At 38.7% G+C, this 19,619-nt stretch overlaps 1 protein-coding gene across 1 annotated transcript in view; it reads right to left on the reverse strand.

Annotated features, from left to right (window-relative positions):
- Positions 1–19,619, reverse strand: part of COL19A1 (collagen type XIX alpha 1 chain) — a 347,142-nt gene that overhangs the window by 189,233 nt on the left and 138,290 nt on the right. Inside the window, exons 12-13 of the mRNA XM_004270129.2 lie at positions 4,135–4,188; positions 2,108–2,143 (exon numbers count right to left, since the gene is read on the reverse strand). Coding sequence (XP_004270177.1) covers positions 2,108–2,143; positions 4,135–4,188 — 90 coding nt within the window. The remainder of the gene's footprint in view (positions 1–2,107; positions 2,144–4,134; positions 4,189–19,619) is intronic.

Here is a 19,619-nt window from a genome sequence, read left to right on the forward strand (position 1 = left end):
TCTGCACACAGCTAGACCGAGTCCTCTCCCAGCGTTCGTCCACAGAAGCCCAAGTTTCAGCTCCTACCTCCTCTGTGTATTAGCAGCTCCACCCAAAGTGCGTTTCAGGCTGGGAGGTGGGTAAGGTGGCAGCCATCACTACCAGTCTCTCTGTGCCCTGACTGCTAACAAGCCAGCACACACAGACTCCTCGTGGGCAGAGTCCAGGCCCGCTCTGGCTCCTCTGTCTGTCCCGATGGACCTCCCAGCTAGTGAAGGGTTTCCAAGGGCGAAGGGCTGCCCATGCGGGCCTTTCCTCTTTCACAGCTCCCTCCCAGGGGCACCGGTCCTGTCCCAATGCCTTTTTTATTTTGTCCTACCCAGTTATGCGGGAATCTTTCTTCCAGCTTTGGCTGTGTAAGAGATCTGCTAGCTTTCAGTTGGTTTTCTGTGAGAATTGTTCCACCTGCAGATGTATTTTTGATGTGTTTGTGGGGGGAGGTGAGCTCCACGTCCTCCTAATCTGCCATCTTGACCTCCTACTTTAGCGTCTCTCTCATGTCTTTAGATAAGTGTAAAGATCAGCTTGTACTCCTTTGGTGTCTGCCAGCTGAACAGGGCAAAGAGACATCTACAAGGTGCTACCTGGCAGAAAGATGTCAGCTGTCACTAAAAATCCACAAGATAGATAGAGTCCAATATAATATTCTGGCTGAGGGGTCAAATTTGCTTATCGGGTGAAATGATACAGATAGAGATTGCATTTTGGTCTTCAAACACAAGTTGAAAACAACTAGGTAATCAGATAACTACGTGGAATGATTGAGCACATAACTCAGTTGAAGAAAAGCAAGCATGTGATTTAAATAAAATGAGCAGGCTTAACTCGAAATCACTGTCAAATAATGTAAGAAATAAACTCCACAAATTATAAAAAATTGAATAATATGCATTTAAAGTCTTCTCTCAAATAAATAGTTTTTATTTCCGTCTTGAAAATCAAAGCTTCAAGCAGAGAATTCCAGTGTGAATTGAACTTGGATAGTCCTAAGAAAGTCATTTGTTTGGTTCCTTAGATTTTCCACTTATGAAGAGATATTTGCCCTTCAAGTGAGCATTGCAAAGATTATCTGTGTAAGACATTATTAACATAGTGTTCATAATGACATTTTCAAGTACAAAGATAAATAGGAATGTTATCAAAGTCACACAGCCTTTGCGAGTCCTATGCTGCTCCGCTGGAAGACCCCCATCCAGATGCTAGACTTCTTTATACCTAACCTTCTATGATCACGACAGGTCTCGGAAAACTGATGATTTAAATTCTTAATTTATGTCATTAGATGATAGCAACATAAAATTCAAGAGACCTCAGGCTACACATGATCTTATTTAAAAGCTTTTCTTCTTTTCCATTAGGCTTAGTGTCATTCTCAGACCAAATCTTTAAGTTAAATGAGAAACCCTAACGGACGACGAAGAAAATCAGTAACAGCAAATTGTATCCAAATATAAAATCATTACATACTTATGATTAAATGTTTAATAAATGATGAACCATTTAATTGAGAACAAGCCCATTATGTGCACATTATAAACTTTTCTCATAAATCTGTTTCTGAAATACTGACATTTTATCATGTGCAAATCTTAGAAGCAACTCACATAGGAAAAAACAACAGTCTTGAACAGGTTTTGGAGAATGTAACAGTTTAAATAGGTAGCTATATTTATACATTGGGTGATTATAGTTTATTTTGTTCTTTTACAGTTTTTAGAGTAAATAGAACTGTCTCTGCTTCCATTAACTTTAAATGTCATGCTAAGGATGTATAATCAAACTTTTAAGGGGGAAAATTATGAAACACATGGAGGGTGGAGGAAATTGCTTAGGTTAGGTACTGCTTCCAGGCTTTTCTAGAACTACCTGCATGACCTCGGGTTAAGCCTTTCAGTGTTGTGGGCAGATGCCCCATCTTTAAAACCTGGAGGTTTGCCTAGATCTACTCAAGTCACTTTCAGTTCTCAAAATATCCAGTGGCTTAAATTCTGGTTTAATCATGATGTAATGTGAATAATAAACAGGTTTAACGTATTTGTTTTGAATTTTGACTTCAAGAATACCTACAGTTAAGGCTGGCGGTCCTGGAGGTCCCAGATCTCCCTAAAATAGATGAAAGAAAAGCTGCAATTACCAATAGTCCCTTTTTGCTCATGTTATTTATAAATTTTCTGAATGGATCAAAGCAATATCTAGATAAATCTGGAAGAAAAGTAGAATTTTACCTTGATAAAGGTCTCTGCACAATGAAAAATTGATCATGTGCTTTTAGCTCTCATGATATAAATATCGCCTTGTGCATCCCCATGCTTTCTGCAGCGGCAGAACTTGTTTTGAAAAGCTAAAATAATCTAGTTTCTATTCTTTTGTCTACTAATCCAAAATTAGAAAGAATATCTCTTCAAGTATGGTTACTTGCCAATGGAGCAGCTGGGAATTGTCACAACGACAGAGTATATTTCTGACAAAGTTAGCATGGGGATCAGAAGAAATAATAAGTGGGTCTCCCCACTTCATGCCTTCGAGCTGCAAGAGCAGTCCCACTGCCTCTTTTAAAGCTTTGCTGAACTGGCCTTGCACTTGCCAACAACTGTATGAGGCTTTGCCTATATTCATGTATTTTTAAATACTAATATTGCTTTGCTGACCTATGTGAATACAAATTACCAGGTGGATATACTGACAAACTATTCAAAATCTAAAAAATATAGTTAATCTAAAAGTTTATCATTTTCCAATTTATAAATATGTCACCTATATGCTTTATTGTATCAGCATCCTTATTTATTTCATGAGAACTCTTAGTCATTAAGATCAAGCATCACTGGGAAAGGCAAGATAGGGGTAAATGATAAAGAAGTACAAACTACTAAGCATGAAATAAATAAGCTACGAGGATATACTGTTCGGCACAGGGAATATAGCCAATATTTTACACAATAACTTTAAATGGAGTATAATCTATAAAAATTTTGAATCACTATGCTGTACAACTGAAACTAATATAATATTGTAAATTAACTACACCTCAATAAGAGAAATTAAGTTTTTTTTAAAAGGCAAGTCTTAGAATGTTAAATTTGACAGACTCTTAGGGACCCTCCATCTCAACAAAACCCCTCATTTTGCAGACAAATAAATTGAATCCCGGAGTGCCGTTGGTGAATTGAATAAAGTCATTGCTTAAAAAAAAGTCAAGCATCACTGCCATAATCCCCCTTCAAATGGACCTTGTGGAACCAACACCATGTGGCATGGGGCACTGGCACGCTGTATTCTCGTGTTGGGAGTATCTCTATGACGTTCTCTTTTTTCATCTAACACAATCACCTCAAAAGTGAGGACTTAGCCTTGTGTAATCATTATTTTGGGAACAACTGAATAAAAATAACCGATAGCTGTTAAAGAACATTGATGGAGCTTAAATCAGTCATTGGGGACCAATTTGCAAAGTCAATTTTAATGTAGAGGTAAATATTGAAGATAGACAAAGATTTCTAAATGTGCTGAGAATGGAGAACAAAATGCAATGCAAAACGTCTACACGCACAATTGTCATCAAACTAGTATCATCCAAGGACCTTACTCAAAACAACTTTTGCTTTTTACTATCTCATAATTCTCTTTTCAAGGTCCCTGCCAATAGGCCACTATAAAATGACATATGAGAAAAGGTGTTAGGAAACGGGGCATTTAGATTAAGACTGAGATGCACAGTTAGCCTCCTTCCCCCCAAAGGTCGCCTGCTTCACCATTGTGGTAGCAGCTCAGTGCTATTGGCAAAGGTCTCCAGTACAGGACATGGCTGCTAATTTGGTGATGCAATACTTAATGCTGTTAAGCAAGGGAGAGAAAAGGGAAATCTTATAAACACAAATTAATGTCGACTAGCAATTGTGCATTTAATCGCCTCAAACTAATTAAATGAACCAAAAGGCTTTTCTTCTTGTTCAGATGCTTTTAACATAACAGCCTTTGGTTAATTTTAACAAAATTAACTTTTGGCAGTTAAACAGTATCAATGAAAAGTCACTTCATAGGTTCTCGGGGTTTTCTTAAGGAAAGATTGGCACTTTCCTGGGTGAATACGGTACCTTTTCTCCTTTTGGGCCAGGTGGACCATGCGGACCCACGTCACCTTTCAAACCCTGTGCAAAGAACACAGCCAATGTGATTTCTATATACAGTTCACAGAAAGCTGCAATTTCGAACAAGTCATTAGTCGCAAAATAAATCATAATTTACTGAACTCCCAAATCTCATCTTCAGTGTGTAGTATAGAAAAACTGGCTCTAAAATGATATAACACATCTGCGCTGTGGTGGGTACAGATACATTAAATCAGTGTGAGGCCGCAATACTGCATATTTGTGCAACTTTGCTTCCTGCTAAAATTACATTAATTCACCATCTGGGAGAACATCATTTAGGTCTATATGAGCTTCTAAGTATCCACTTGGGCTTAAATTTGTGGATGTTTTAAATACCTCTGATTTAGCATTGATTTGGCCTTTATAAAGCTTGCCCCCAAAATTCAAGATTTAAATCAAAAACATTTTTTCGTCTCTATCGAGAAATCTAATTGTGGGGAGGGGAAGGGATGAAGGATGTATTCTTTTCCCATCCCTCACAAAGCTGGAGCTAAAATGCAATCTCTCTCTTGTTTTAAAGTCTGGTTTAGTTTTCTAGCTCCTATTTCTTTTTTTTACCTGGATTTATAAAGCTATCAAATAAAACTCTATAAGACATAGAGAGCATATCAGATAAATATATTCATGAGTCTTCTGAACTCTTGGGTGTTTTAGTAGGTAGTTGGTTGATCCGATTCAGAAATGAAAGCTGTCAGGAACACCACAATAGATTTCACTGGAGGAGATCAGTGCTACAGTTGAATGTATTCACAGTGTAAACAGAAAGAAAATTAGACAGACACGTCCCAACTGTATGGTAAACAGGAATAAATATCTTTTCTCAGCCTTAATTTAACACATTGGGTGAGGGAAGAACAATAATGGAAAAAAGAAATATTCTGAAGCCACAGAAGGCACAGTAAATCCAAGCATCTTACTGTTCCTAGCTGAGGCATCCAGCTCTTACTGTTCTGACATTTTGTGGTGAATAAACAATGCCAAATGCCATCACTTGTAGCTACTCGATGTAGAAGCTGAGGATGAATTTAAAGCAACAAAAGTAAACGAGATATTTAAAATAATCTTGCTACAGAGAATATGTGAAAACTGTAGCCTTATACTTTAAGAAAAAAAATTTAATGGGTGAAAACATCTATTCAATCATTGGTTAAAACAAACACCTTTGTGGTGCATAAACAACTTGGTGGATAAAATTCATAGCTATGTTCCTTCCATCATTACCTCCAGGTATTTATAGAACAAGGATGAGTGAAAAATTAAATCATATTTGAGATGTGATATTCTCTTTATTATTTGAAATACCCATTCTTTCCCAAATCAAGCAACACATACTCTATTTATACATGCCTCTGGAGTAAAACTTGGCATCAACATATTCTGAACACTTGTGGAAAGAAAACAGCTATTTCTGTGATTACGGTTTATTCTTAGTTTGCTCATGCATTTATTCAGTAGACATTTACTGGATACCCTCTGTGCAGTCACCCCTACAGTTGTCAGATCTGTACTGCCCGATAGGTGGCCCTGGGCCTCATGTAGCTTTTCACCCTTGAAACGTGGCTAGTCTGAATGGAAATGTGCCGTGAGTGTGCGATACCATCAGGTTTTCGATATTTGGTACAAAAAAGAATGTACAGTAGCTCATTAATAATTTTTCTGTTGATTATGTATTGAAAAGATAACATTGTGGATATGGGATTAAATAAGATATATTATTAAAATTAGTTTTACCTGTTTCTTTTTACTTTTTACAATGTGGCTATAAGAAAGTATAGTATATTTACCTTTGTCTTGAAATTATAATATTAGATTTTAAAATATAATATATTATACTTTATTGGTATTAGAGAGTGTTATTGAGAGACACAAAAAAAGAACAGGAAGTTGACAAAGACTCCCTCCTTAACGAAACTTGAGCCAGGACTCAACTTCGGCCCCATCCTGTCTGTCCTTGGCTTGCTTGGCCCAGTTTTAGCAAGAATCTTGTTAAGTCAGTTTAGAAAGAATTCCCCAGCCTTGATACCTGATCAAGTCCCTCATCCCCCTCTTTGATGCATAAGTCTTTGGTGTGCCTTTAGCAAGAATCCTCTTAAGGCAGTTTAGAGAAAATCCCCCAGCCTTGATGTCTGCTCTTAGTAATATTCCATTCGCTGACTACATCGCTCTACTCCTTTGCTATAAATTCCCACTCATCCTTGTTGTATTCAGAGTTGAGCCCAATCTCTCTTCCCTATTGCAATACTCATATTGCAATAATCTTGAATTAAAAATCTTCTTTACCATTTTAACAAGTATCATAATAATTTTTTCGATAACAATGTCAGGATTCCTGCCCCAATGGAATTCACGTTATAGAGGAGGGTGACCGACAATGAGCAGGTCCACGGGCTGAATGTGATGAGTGCGGGGCAGACGCTGCTATTTCAGTGAGGGTAGTGGTTGGAAACGGGCTCTGGGTGGAGGAGATGTTTGTTTCACAGGATCCAGTCATGCAGTGATCCTGGAAAAAAGTGTTGGGGCAAGCGGAGGGACGGGTGGGTGAGGCAACAGCAAGCACAAAAGCCCTCTAGGTGGAAGGAGTGTCATGAGCTGGTAAGGAGGTAAAGAGCAGGAGATGAAATCAAGGTTAGTCAAGGGTCACAGCACATAGAGAACTGCAGGCCCTGGAGAGAAGCATGGGTTTTGTTCTAAGGGCAAGGGGAAGCCACTTAGGGTTTTAGCCTAGAAATGGCATGATTTGACTGTGTTTCCAAAAAAAGATAGTTTTGGCTACAACATGAAAGTAGATTGTACACAGCAAAAGCAGAAGCAGAAAAGGGGGTCTTGCAGCTTTGCAGACAAGAGAGCAAGATGGCTGAGGATGGACTTGCAGAAGCGCTGGAGGTAGGGCCAGGGAAAGGGAGGGACCAAGGCTGATGTGTACTTGGCTTAAGTGACTGGCTATTCCACTCACTGACCAAATCTCTCTATTCCTTGGCCATAAATCCCCACTCATCCTTGTATTCAGAGTTGAGCCCAATCTCTCTTCCCTATTGTAATACTCATATTGTGATAATCTTCAATTAAAAGCCTTCTTTACCATTTTAAAAAACCCTCAGAACAGGAGAAAGTATTTGCAAATGAAGCAACTGACAAAGAATTAATCTCCAAAATGTACAAGCAGCTCATGCAGCTCAATATCAAAAAAACAAACAACCCAATCCCAAAGTGGGCAGAAGACCTAAATAGACATTTCTCCAAAGAAGATATACAGATTGCCGACAAACACATGAAAGGATGATCAACATCACTAATTATTAGAAAAATGCAAATCAAAACTACAATGAGGTATCACCTCATACCAGTCAGAATGGCCATAATCAAAAAATCTACAAACAATGAATGCTGCAGAGGGTGTGGAGAAGAGGGAACGCTCTTGCACTGTTGGTGGGAATGTAAATTGATAGAGCCATTATGGAGAACAGTATGGAGGTTCCTTAAAAAACTAAAAATAGGGCTTCCCTGGTGGCACAGTGGTTGAGAGTCCGCCTGCCGACGCAGGGGACACGGGTTCGTGCCCCGTTCCGGGAGGATCCCACATGCCGCGGAGCGGCTGGGCCCATGAGCCGTGGCCGCTGAGCCTACGCATCCGGAGCCTGTGCTCCGCGGCGGGAGAGGCCACAGCAGGGAGAGGCCCGCGTACCGCAAAAAAAAAAAAGAAAAACTAAACTAAAAATAGAGTTACCATATGATCCAGCAATCCCACTCCTGGGCATATACCCTGAGAAAACCATAATTCAGAAAGAGTCATGTACCACAATGTTCATTGCAGCTCTATTGACAATAGCCAGGACATGGAAGCAACCTAAGTGTCCATCAACAGATGAATGGATAAAGAAGATGTGGCACATATACACAATGGAATATTACTCAGCCATAAAAAGAAATGAAACTGAATTATTTGTAGTGAGGTGGATGGACCTAGAGTCTGTCATACAGAGTGAAGTAAGTCAGAAAGAGAAAAACAAATTCTGTATATGCTAACACATATATATGGAATCTAAAAAAAAAAAAGATTCTGAAGAACGTAGGGGCATGACAGGAATAAAGACACAGACGTAGAGAATGGACTTGAGGACATGGGTAGGGGGAAGGGTAAGTTGGGACCGAAATGAGAGAGTGGCATGGACATATATACACCACCAAATGTAGAATAGATAGCTAGTGGTAAGCAGCCACATAGCACAGGGAGATCAGCTCTGTGCCTTGTGAACACTTAGAGGGGTGGGATAGGAAGGGTGGGAGGGAGGGAGATGCAAGAGGGAGGAGATATGGGGATATATGTATATGTATAGCTGATTCACTTTGTTATAAAGCAGACACTAACACACCATTGTAAAGCAATTATACTGCAATAAAGATATTAAGAACAAAAAGCCTTCTTTACCATTTTAACAACGGTCAGAGTGCCATTTACTGCTGAGAAATTTACTAAAAAGAGGTATTCTCTCTTCTTGCTGGTAGAACATCATCCAGAGAAAAAACAAACATGAAGAAAGAAATGGTGGAGAAAGACATCAACTTTCTATTTACGCAACCAATATTATGGAACATCTACACACATGCAAGACTGAACCCGGTACTCCTACGAAGAGATAAGTAGGAAGTCATTGTTTTATTTATTTACTTATTTATTTTTAGAATTTGATTTTTTATACAGAAGGTACCTATTAGTCATCCATTTCATACACATTAGTGTATACGTGTCAATCCCAATCTCCCAATTCATCCCACCACCAGCGCCCCCCGCGCTTTCCCCCCTTGGTGTCCATACATTTATTCTCTACATTTGTGTCTCTATTTCTTCCCTACAAACCAGTTCATCTGTACCACTTTTCTAGGTTCCACATATATGCGTTAATATACAATATCTGTTTTTCTCTTTCTGACTTACTTCACTCTATATGACAGTCTCTAGATCCATCCAAGTCTCAACAAATGACCCAATTTCGTTCCTTTTATGGCTGAGTAATATACCATTGTATATATGTACCACATCTTCTTTATCCATTCGTCTGTCGATGGGCATTTAGGTTGCTTCCATGACCTGGCTATTGTAAACAGTGCTGCAGTGAACATTGGGGTGCATGTGTCTTTTTGAATTATGGTTTTCTCTGGGTATGTGCCCAGGAGTGGGATTGCTGGATCACATGATAATTTTATTTTTAGTTTTATAACGAACCTCCATACAGTTCTCCATAGTGGCTGTATCAATTTACATTCCCACCAACAGTGCAAGAGGGTTCTCTTTGCTCCACACCCTCTCCAGCATTTTCTATTTGTAGATTTTCTAATGATGCCCATTCTAACTGGTGTGAGGTGATACCTCATTGTAGTTTTGATTCGCATTTCTCTAATAATTAGTGATGTTGAGCAGCTTTTCATGTGCTTCTTGGCCATCTGTCTGTCTTCTTTGGAGAAATGTCTATTTAGGTCTTCTGCCCATTTTTGGATTGGGTTGTTTGTTTTTTTAATATTGAGCTGCATGAGCTGTTTAAATATTTTGGAGATTAATCCTTTGTCCGTTGATTTGTCTGCAAATATTTTCTCGCATTCTGAGGGTTGTCTTTTCATCTTGTTTATGGTTTACTTTGCCATGCAAAAGCTTGGAAGTTGCATTAGGTCCCATTTGTTTATTTTTGTTTTTATTTCCATTACTCTAGGAAGTGGATCCAAAAAGATCTTACTGTGATTTATGTCAAACAGTGTTCTTCCTATGTTTCCTCTAAGTGTTTTATAGTGTCCAGTCTTAGATTTAGGTCTCTAATCCATTTTGAGTTTATTTTTGTGTATGGTGTTAGGGAGTGTTCTAATTTAATTGTTTTACATGTAGCTGTCCAGTTTCCCCAGCACCACTTATTGAAGAGACTGTCTTTTCTCCATTGTATATCCTTGCCTCCTTTGTCATACATTAGCTGACCATAGGTATGTGGGTTTATCTCTGGGCTTTCTATCTTGTTCCATTGATCTATATTTCTGTTTTTGTGCCAGTACCATATTGTCTTGATTACTGTAGCTTTGTAGTATAGTCTGAAGTCAGGGATTCTGATTCCTCTGGCTCCACTTTTTTCCCTCAAGACAGCTTTGGCTGTTTGGGGTCCTTTGTGTCTCCATACAAATTTTAAGATTTTTTGTTGTAGTTCTGTAAAAAATGCTGTTGGTAATTTGACAGGGATTGCATTGAATCTGTAGATTGCTTTGGGTAGTATAGTCATTTTCACAATATTACTTCTTCCAATCGAAGAACATTGTATATCTCTCCATCCGTTTGTATCATCTTTAATTTCTTTCATCAGTGTCTTATAGTTTTCTGCATACAGGCCTTTTGTCTCCCTAGGTAGGTTTATTCTTAGGTATTTTATTCTTTTTATTGCAATGGTAAATGGGAGTGTTTCCTTAATTTCTCATTCATATTTTTCATCATCAGTATATAGGAATGCAAGAGATTTCTGTGCATCAATTTTGTATGCTTCAAATTTACCAAATTCATTGATTAGCTCCAGTAGTTTTCTACTAGAAACTACTAGTTTTCTAGTAGTTTTCTAGGTGGCATCATTAGGATTCTCTATGTAGAGTATCATGTCAACTGCAAGCAGTGACAGTTTTACTTCTTCTTTTCCAATTTGTAGTCCTTTTATTACGTTTTCTTCTCTGATTGCCATGGCTAGGACTTCCAAAACTATGTTGAATAATAGTGGTGAGAGTGGACATCCTTGTATTGTTCCTGATCTTAGAGGAAATGCTTTCAGGTTTTCACCATTGATAATGATGTTGCTGTAGGTTTGTCATACATGGCCTTCATTATGTTGAGGTAGGTTCCCTCTATGCCCACTTTCTGGAGAGTTTTTATCATAAATGGATGTTGAATTTTGTCAAAAGCTTTTTCTGCATCTATTGAGAAGATCATATGGTTTTTCTCCTTCAATTTGTTAACATGGTGTATCAAATTGATTGATTTGCATATATTGAAGAATCCTTGCATCCCTGGGATAATTCCCACTTGATCATGGTGTATGATCCTTTTAATGTGCTCTTGGATTCTGTTTGCTAGTATTTTTTGAGGATTTTTGCATCTATATTCATCAGTGATATTGGTCTGTAATTTTCTTTTTTTGTAGTATCTTTGTCTGGTTTTGTCTGGTTTTGATTGGTGGTGGCCTCATAGAATCAGTTAGGGAGTGTTCCTTCCTCCACAATTTTTTGGAAGAGTTTGAGAAGCATGGGTGTTAGCTCTTCTCTAAATGTTTGATAGAATACACCTTTATGCCATCTGGTCCTGGATTTTTGTTTGTTGGAAGATATTTAATCACAGTTTCAATTTCATTACTTGTGATTGGTCTGTTCATATTTTCTATTTCTTCTTGGTTCAGTCTTGGAAGGTTATACCTTTCTAAGAATTTGTCCATTTCTTCCAGGTTGTCCATTTTTTTGGCATAGAATTGCTTGTAGTAGTCTCCTAGGATGCTTTGCATTTCTTCGGTGTCTGTTGTTACTTTTCCTTTTGCCTTTCTAATTCTTTTGATTTGAGTCTTCCTTTTTTTCTTGATGAGTCTGGTTAATGGTTTATCAATATTATCTTCTCATAGAACCAGCTTTTAGTTTTATTGATCTTTGCTATTGTCTTGTTTCTATTTCATTTATTTCTGCTCTGATCTTTATGATTTCTTTCCTTCTGCTAACTTTGGGTTTTGTTTGCTCTACTTTCTCTAGTTCCTTTAGGTGTAAGGTTAGATTGTTTATTTGAGATTTTTCTTGTTTCTTGAGGTAAGCTTGTATAGCTATAAACTTCCCTCTTAGAACTGCTTTTGCTGCATCCCATAGGTTTTGGATCGTCGTGTTTTCATTGTCATTTGTCCCTATGTATTTTTTCATTTCCTCTTTGATTTCTTCAGTGATCTCTTAGTTATTTAGTAATATACTGTTTAGCCTCCATGTGTTTGTGTTTTTTACGTTTTTTTCCCTGTAACTGATTTCTAATCTCATAGTATTGTGGCTGGAAAAGATGCTTGATATGATTTCAATTTTTTTAAATTTACTGAGGCTTGACTTGTGACCCAAGATGTGATCTATCCTGGAGAATGTTCTGTGTGCACTTGAGAAGAAAGTGTAATCTGCTGTTTTGGATGGAATGTCATATAAATGTCAATTAAATCTATCTGGTCTATTATGTCATTTAAAGCTTGTGATTTCTTATTTATTTTCATTTTGGATGATCTGTCCATTGGTGCAAGTGAGGTGTTAAAGTCCCCCACTATTATTGTGTTACTGTCGATTTCCTCTTTTAGAGCTGTTAGCAGTTGCCTTATGTATTGAGGTGCTCCTATGTTGTGTGCATATATATTTATAATTGTTATATCTTCTTCTTGGATTGATCCCTTGATCATTATATAGTGTCCTTCCTTGTCTCTTGTAACATTCTTTATTTTAAAGTCTATATTATCTGATATGAGTATCGCTACTCCAGCTTTCTTTTGATTTCCATTTGCATGGAATATCTTTTTCCATCCCTTCACTTTCAGTCTGTATGTGGCCCTAGGTCTGAAGTGGTCTCTTGTAGACAGCATATATATGGGTCTTGTTTTTGTATCCATTCAGCAAGCCTGTGTCTTTTGGTTGGAGCATTTAATACATTTATGTTTAAGGTTATTATCGATATGTATGTTCCTATGACCATTTTCTTAATTGTTTTGGGTTTGTTTTTGTAGGTCCTTTTCTTCTCTTGTGTTTTCTACTTAGAGAAGTTCCTTTAGCATTTGTTGTAGAGCTGGTTTTGTGGTGCTGAAATCTCTTTGCTTTTGCTTGTCTGTAAAGCTTTTGATTTCTCCATCGAATCTGAATGGGATCCTTGCTGGGTAGAGTAATCTTGGTTGTAGGTTCTTCCGTTTCATCACTTTAAATATATCATGCCACTCCCTTCTGGCTTGTAGAGTTTCTGCTGAGAAATCAGCTGTTACCCTTATGGGAGTTCCCTTGTATGTTATTTGTCATTTTTCCCTTGCTGCTTTCAATAATTCTTTGTCTTTAATTTTTGCCAATTTGACTACTATGTGTCTCGGCATGTTTCTCCTTGGGTTTATTGTGTATGGGACTCTCTATGCTTCCTGGACTTGGGTGGCTATTTCCTTTCCCATGTTAGGGAAGTTTTCGACTATAACCTCTTCAAATATTTTCTCGGGTCCTTTCTCTCTCTCTTCTCCTTCTGGGACCCCCATAATGCAAATGTTGTTGCGTTTAATGTTATCCCAGAGGTCTCTTAGGCTGTCTTCATTTCTTTTCATTCTTTTTTCTTTATTCTGTTCAACAGCAGTGAATTCCACCATTCTGTCTTCCAGGTCACTTATCCGTTCTTCTGCCTCAGTTATTCTGCTATTGATTCCTTCTAGTGTAGTTTTCCTTTCAGTTATTGTATTGTTCATCTCTGTTTGTTCTTTAATTCTTCTAGGTCTTTGTTAAACATTTCTTGCATCTTCTCGATCTTTGCCTCCATTCTTTTTCCGAAGTCCTGGATCATCTTCACTATCATTATTCTGAATTCTTTTTCTGGAAGATTCCCTATCTTCACTTCATTTAGTTGTTTTTCTGGGGTTTTATCTTGTTCCTTCATCTGGTACATAGCCCTCTGCCTTTTCATCTTGTCTATCTTTCTGTGAATGTGGTTTTTGTTCCACAGGCTGCAGGATTATTGTTCTTCTTGCTTCTACTGTCTTCCCTCTGGTGTATGAGATTCTCTAAGAGGCTTCTGCAAGTTTCCTGATGGGAGGGACTGGTGGTGGGTAGAGCTGGCTTTTGCTCTGGTGGGTAGCACTCAGTAAAACTTTAATCCTCTTGGCTGCTGATGCGTGGGGCTGGGTTCACCCCTGTTTGTTGTTTGGCCTGAGGCAACCCAACACTGGAGCCTACCTGGGGTCTTTGGTGGGCCTAATGGCGGACTCTGGGAGGGCTCATGCTAAGGAGTACTTCTCAGAACTTCTGCTGCCAGTGTCCTTGTCCCCATGGTGAGACACAGCCACCCACCGCCTCTGCAGGAGACCCTCCAACACTAGCAGGTAGGTCTGGTTCAGTCTCCTATGGGGTCACTGCTTCTTCCCCTGGGTCCTGATGCAGAGACTACTTTGTGTGTGCCCTCCAAGAGTGGGGTCTCTGTTTCCCCCAGTCCTGTCAGAGTCCTGCAATCAAATCCCACTGTCCTTCAAAGTCTGATTCTCTAGGAACTCCTCCTCCCGTTGCTGGAACCCCAGGTTGGGAAGCCTGACGTGGGGCTCAGAACCTTCACTCCAGTGGGTGGACTTCTGTGGTATAAGTGTTTTCCAGTCTGTGAGTCACCCACCCAGCAGTTATGGGATTTGATTTTACTGTGATTGCACCCCTCCTACCATCTCACTGTGGCTTCTCCTTTGTCTTTGGATGTGGGGTATCTTTTTTGGTGAGTTCCAGTGTCTTCCTGTCAATGACTGTTCAGCAGTTAGTTGTGATTCTGGTGTTCTCGCAAGAGGGAGTGAGAGCATGTTCTTCTACTCCACCATCTTGGTTCAGGCTCAATAATTGGAAGTCATTGTTTTTAATAATGGCAGGGAACATGAAACACAACATTTGGCAAAATGGTTAACTCTACAGTGGGCATGGCATTAGGTTGAGCTCTGGGTAGATCAGTGTTCCAGTTACTTCTATAATTCATAATCATCATATATGTGACATACCACGAAAATATTATTTGAAGCATAAAATAATACATTAAAAACTTTAACATTCCTGCCTGACAAACTAACCCTAACTGCACCTTCTGGAGGAGGGACTTACTTGCTGATGTGTCAGCTAACTATCCCTGGTTTAATCAACTGCTCGGGGAGGAGGTGGGGTAATAAAGCCACCAGCTGCCGGTGGACGTGAGCAGTGAGGACTATGATAGACATGTGCACAGCAGGCATGACGGGAGCAGGTCTCGGAGACGCCTCATTCTCCTGGAGGTGCTCAGGACTTCAGACACATGGAGTTCAGGACAGTCAGGAAAGGACTCATGCATTATCATGGGTGCATTATTTAAGCTTCCCTATACAATAGGTATAAATAATAGTTGTCTTCATGGAAACAACCTAAATGTCCATCGACAGAGGAATGGATAAAGAAGATGTGGTACACGTATACAGTGGAATATTACTCAGCCATAAAAAAGAATGAAATAATGCCATCTGCAGCTACATGGATGGACCTAGAGACTATCATACTAGGTGAAGTAAACCAGAGAAAGACAAACATCATATGATAGTGGTCCTATGTGGAATCTAAAATATGATGCAAATGAACCTATTTATGAAACAGAATCACGGACACAGAGAACAGACTGGTGGTTGTCAATGGGGAGGGGTTTGGGGGAGGGAGGGAATGGGAGGTTGGGGTTAGCAGACATAAGCTTTTATATATAGAATGGATAAAAGACAAGGTCCTACTGTATAGCACAGGGAACTATATTCAATATCCTATGATAAACCATATGGAAAAGAATATATATAAAAAAGATTGTGTGTATATATATGTATAACTGAATCAATTTGTTGTATAGCAGTAATTATCACAACATTGTAAATCAACTATATCTCAATAAAAATTTTTAAAAATGCAAGCTGAAAGCTGAAGGACAGTATCAAAACTAAAATTATAAAAGCAGGTAGACCATGAATTAATTTTTATTGGAGGACCTACTTACTGGTGGTATGTAGCATCTTTAAACACCATTTGATACAAGGTAATGTTATTTGTTAAAATTTTTAACCCATCTATTCATTATTTTCCCCATCTTCCACCCACTGCATCTTGTTCCCTAGCAATGGCACCAGCCGTCACCAGCCGATATCGCAGCTTTGTGATTCCAGTATTTTTGTATTCAGTATACAGATTGCATTGGTGTAAGGAGATTAACGTGACCATTTTAGAAACATCAGATGCTGTAATTCTGATAAGAGTTGTTTGAAAAACAATAACAAAGATGCAAAGGAGAAGACTAAACTAAATAATTGAAATCTACTTTTCCAAGATTACACAACCCCACAAAAAATAAATTAGAAGATCTATCTATCTACCTATCTCTATATTAGAGAAAATGTGCTTTATTTAAGTTTCTAATAATAGCAAATGTTTATATAGCTCTTCCTGTATGCAAGGCACTGACCTAAATGCTTTATGTATGATGACCCCTTTAATTAAAAAAAAAAAGACTATGAGTTAGTGCTATTAATATTATCATCCTATTGTGCAGATGAAGAAACAGGCACAGAGACAATAAATAATGTACTAATTAGTACGCCAGCTGGGCAGTGGTAGAGCTGGGATTTGAGCCCAGGTAGTCTGGCTTCAAAGATCATGTTAACTTTCTAAGATTCCCCCTCAAGTCTGTTTTAAGGTGCCATTGTTGAATGCATCTCATAGTAGGTCACAGTCAAAATCACTTAATTATAAACTAGAATATGTGAAGCTGAGGTCTTATATTTTGAAGGCTAAATTCTAGTAACTCAAAGTTTTGACAATTTCAATATATATTTGGTATGCATTATTTAAACTATAAGGGAAATATGAGCATGTATAGTCCAATACCTTTAGTCCAATACCCCAGTACCTTGAAGATCAATCTAAGTTTACACACACACACACACACACACACACACACACACACACACACAGATGCATTTAGAAAGATATCAGAACATTTTTTTTTGTCCTAATGACTAAGAGCTGCTACTGGTGATTAGTTGGTGAGCCTCAAGGACACTATGCATTCTGCTCTTGCAAGATAGTCCCACGTGGCAAAGAACCATCATGACCAAAATGCCAAGAGTGTCCCATTAAGAAAGCTGAACTGGCATACTTCCCTTTAAAGGAGGTTTACATTTTCTGAAGTGAGCTTGTCCACTTTGCGGGAAAGCTGGCACAGATGAAATTATTAGAAGATACATTTACATCAAGATATATTTAATATATAAGAATAAAGACTATAAAAAGGCTTTGAATCTGTTTCACAGGAATATTAAATTCTTCCAATTTTCTCTGACTTGGAAAGTAGCTGCCATGACCTGGCCCACTGAGGTTATTCACTCTGCATTACAATAGAATGTTCTTGAAGTTAGAATGTCCATCATGGCTTGACTTCAGTGCAAGCTGAGACAGCTATTATAATGCCCTTCATTCCCTAAGAATGTGTACCTGCTCTTACCGAAAGGCAGAGCAAACTGTCATAAATGCTGAATGATTTTGGTTCGTGGAGTCAGTTTATTTTACCATTGCAAAATAGACAATGAGAAATGCGGCATGACTTAGTGGGAAAATTAAGAGACTTTTCGGTCAAACAAGGGATAAAGGCTGATTTTACCATTTTCTAAAAGAAAATTTCTTAATTTCATAAGCTCTTATTTCTTGCCTCTAAAAATAGGGATGCTATCACCCCTTGCACCTTCTACCCCGTAAAGCTGGGGTAAAGACTGAATTTCAAATTCCTCATGAAAACAGTTTTTTGGACTACGGCACAATATTAAAACCATCACCGACGGAATAAATAACAGAGCACGTGATTCTTTACCCCTAGTAAGAGTAGAGGGGTAAAAAGAGAACTTTCATTACTTTTTCTTATTTCTCCTTAGTCATGACCTCTGAATACCTTTGGCAAAATTAAGGGAAGGAATATTAATTAAGTAACCAAGTGAGAAAACTTAATGTGCTTTGTCACGCTTTATAATGTACCTAATGAGCTATATGAGACAGTGATGGTGCTAAAGGAATAACACACCCGTGTGTGTGTGTGTGTGTGTGTGTGTGTGTGTGTGTGTGTGTGTGAAGGACTCTTCCCAGACCCTTGTCAAAGAGGAAAGGTCACACTACCCACTAGGCTGGGGACTCTCTCAGCAAGACGGTCTTTAGATCTGGGCAAGTAGAAGGCATTCATATCTATGTGTGTACAAACTGATTAATTCTAAAAAGCCAAATCACCTTACCTTCAGACAACATAAGAAAAGTTTCCAAATCTCTAAGTTAATGTGACTATATTTCAGGCTCCAACCCCTCAAATCTCCTTCCAGTTTTACTCGAGTGTTTGGATAAATCCTTTCTCTATTTCAATTCTAACACTATCTTAATTAACTTCTAAAAATCCTTGGTTTGGGAATTCCCTGGTGGTCCAGTGGTTGAGAATCCATGCTTCCACTGCAGGGAGCACGGGTTCGATCCCTGGTTGGGGAACTAGGATCCCGCATGCCGCGAGGCGCGGCCAATAAAATAAAATAAAATAAAATAAAAATCCCTGTTTTGCTCCTGTATCTCGGGGAGCAGCATACATGCAGCTTGGTTATCTTTTGCAAAGCTGTAGTTAATCTCTCTCAACACTCTGACATTTATCATGAGATAATATCCTTCCTGTAATGAATGGTCAAAACCTTGGGCTATTTTTGAGTTTTTGCTGCAATCAACCACCAAGTTGCGATTTTACCTCTGCAATATGACTGTGCACTCCCTTTCACCTCTGTTTTCCTAGTTTAGGTTCTAATTACTTATATTTTAGACTATTATAATAATCTCTCAAGTTTTAACATGAAAAGTTAGCAACTAATTATTGAGAACTTACTCCAAACATCTACTAAGTACTAGCGACTCCAAGAAATGGTTTTTGCTCTCATAAAGAATATGATAGAAAGAACAAAAGCACAGGCAAAGGCCTCAATTCTATGCATTTTGTAGAACATGCTGTGAAAGGAATCTTCCTTTAAACACAACACGAACCACATCACCCCACGCACCCAGCCAGAGGAGGAAAGTGCTCACACAGAGCACTGCCCATGCCTGGGCTCCAGCTATATTCCCATCGTGTTTTCCCTACTTTGCCTAACATGCATCTGGAAGTCCAAACACCTGAATGAATGCTTCAGGTTTCATCGTGCTTTTCAAGACTGTAATCCTAATTAATCTTAGTAATCTCTTTGTATTAAATAATAGGGCATTGCAGTGATGGGGACTTTAGAATCTATTCTAAGGCTATCACCTTACAGACTCTGAGAAGTGATTTCCTCAACTAGTGACAGAATGGGGACATACCCTGGGCTCTGACTTCTCACTGGAGATCTCTTCCCACGACACCAGGATCTCCCGTGACAGGGTTGGGGGGTGGGGGGAAATTAGATGCTCTATTAAGTGTATGGGCCAATGGTCAGGACATTCAGCATCCTGATGTACTGTAAGGAGGCAGAGAAAATGCAGAGACTCCCTTAGCTCCAACCATTGGTGCAGCTCCCAGTCTCTGGTGGAGAAAAATCCCTTCGAAGAAGACAGAAACAAGAAGGATATCATATTAAAGATGTGAATGGGGCTTCTAAGGAAGTAAGAGAGTAAAGCTGTGGGGGGCTAGAGCCTCAAGC

This window comes from Orcinus orca, chromosome 12, assembly GCF_937001465.1.
Source record: "Orcinus orca chromosome 12, mOrcOrc1.1, whole genome shotgun sequence".
Lineage (NCBI taxonomy): Eukaryota > Metazoa > Chordata > Mammalia > Artiodactyla > Delphinidae > Orcinus > Orcinus orca.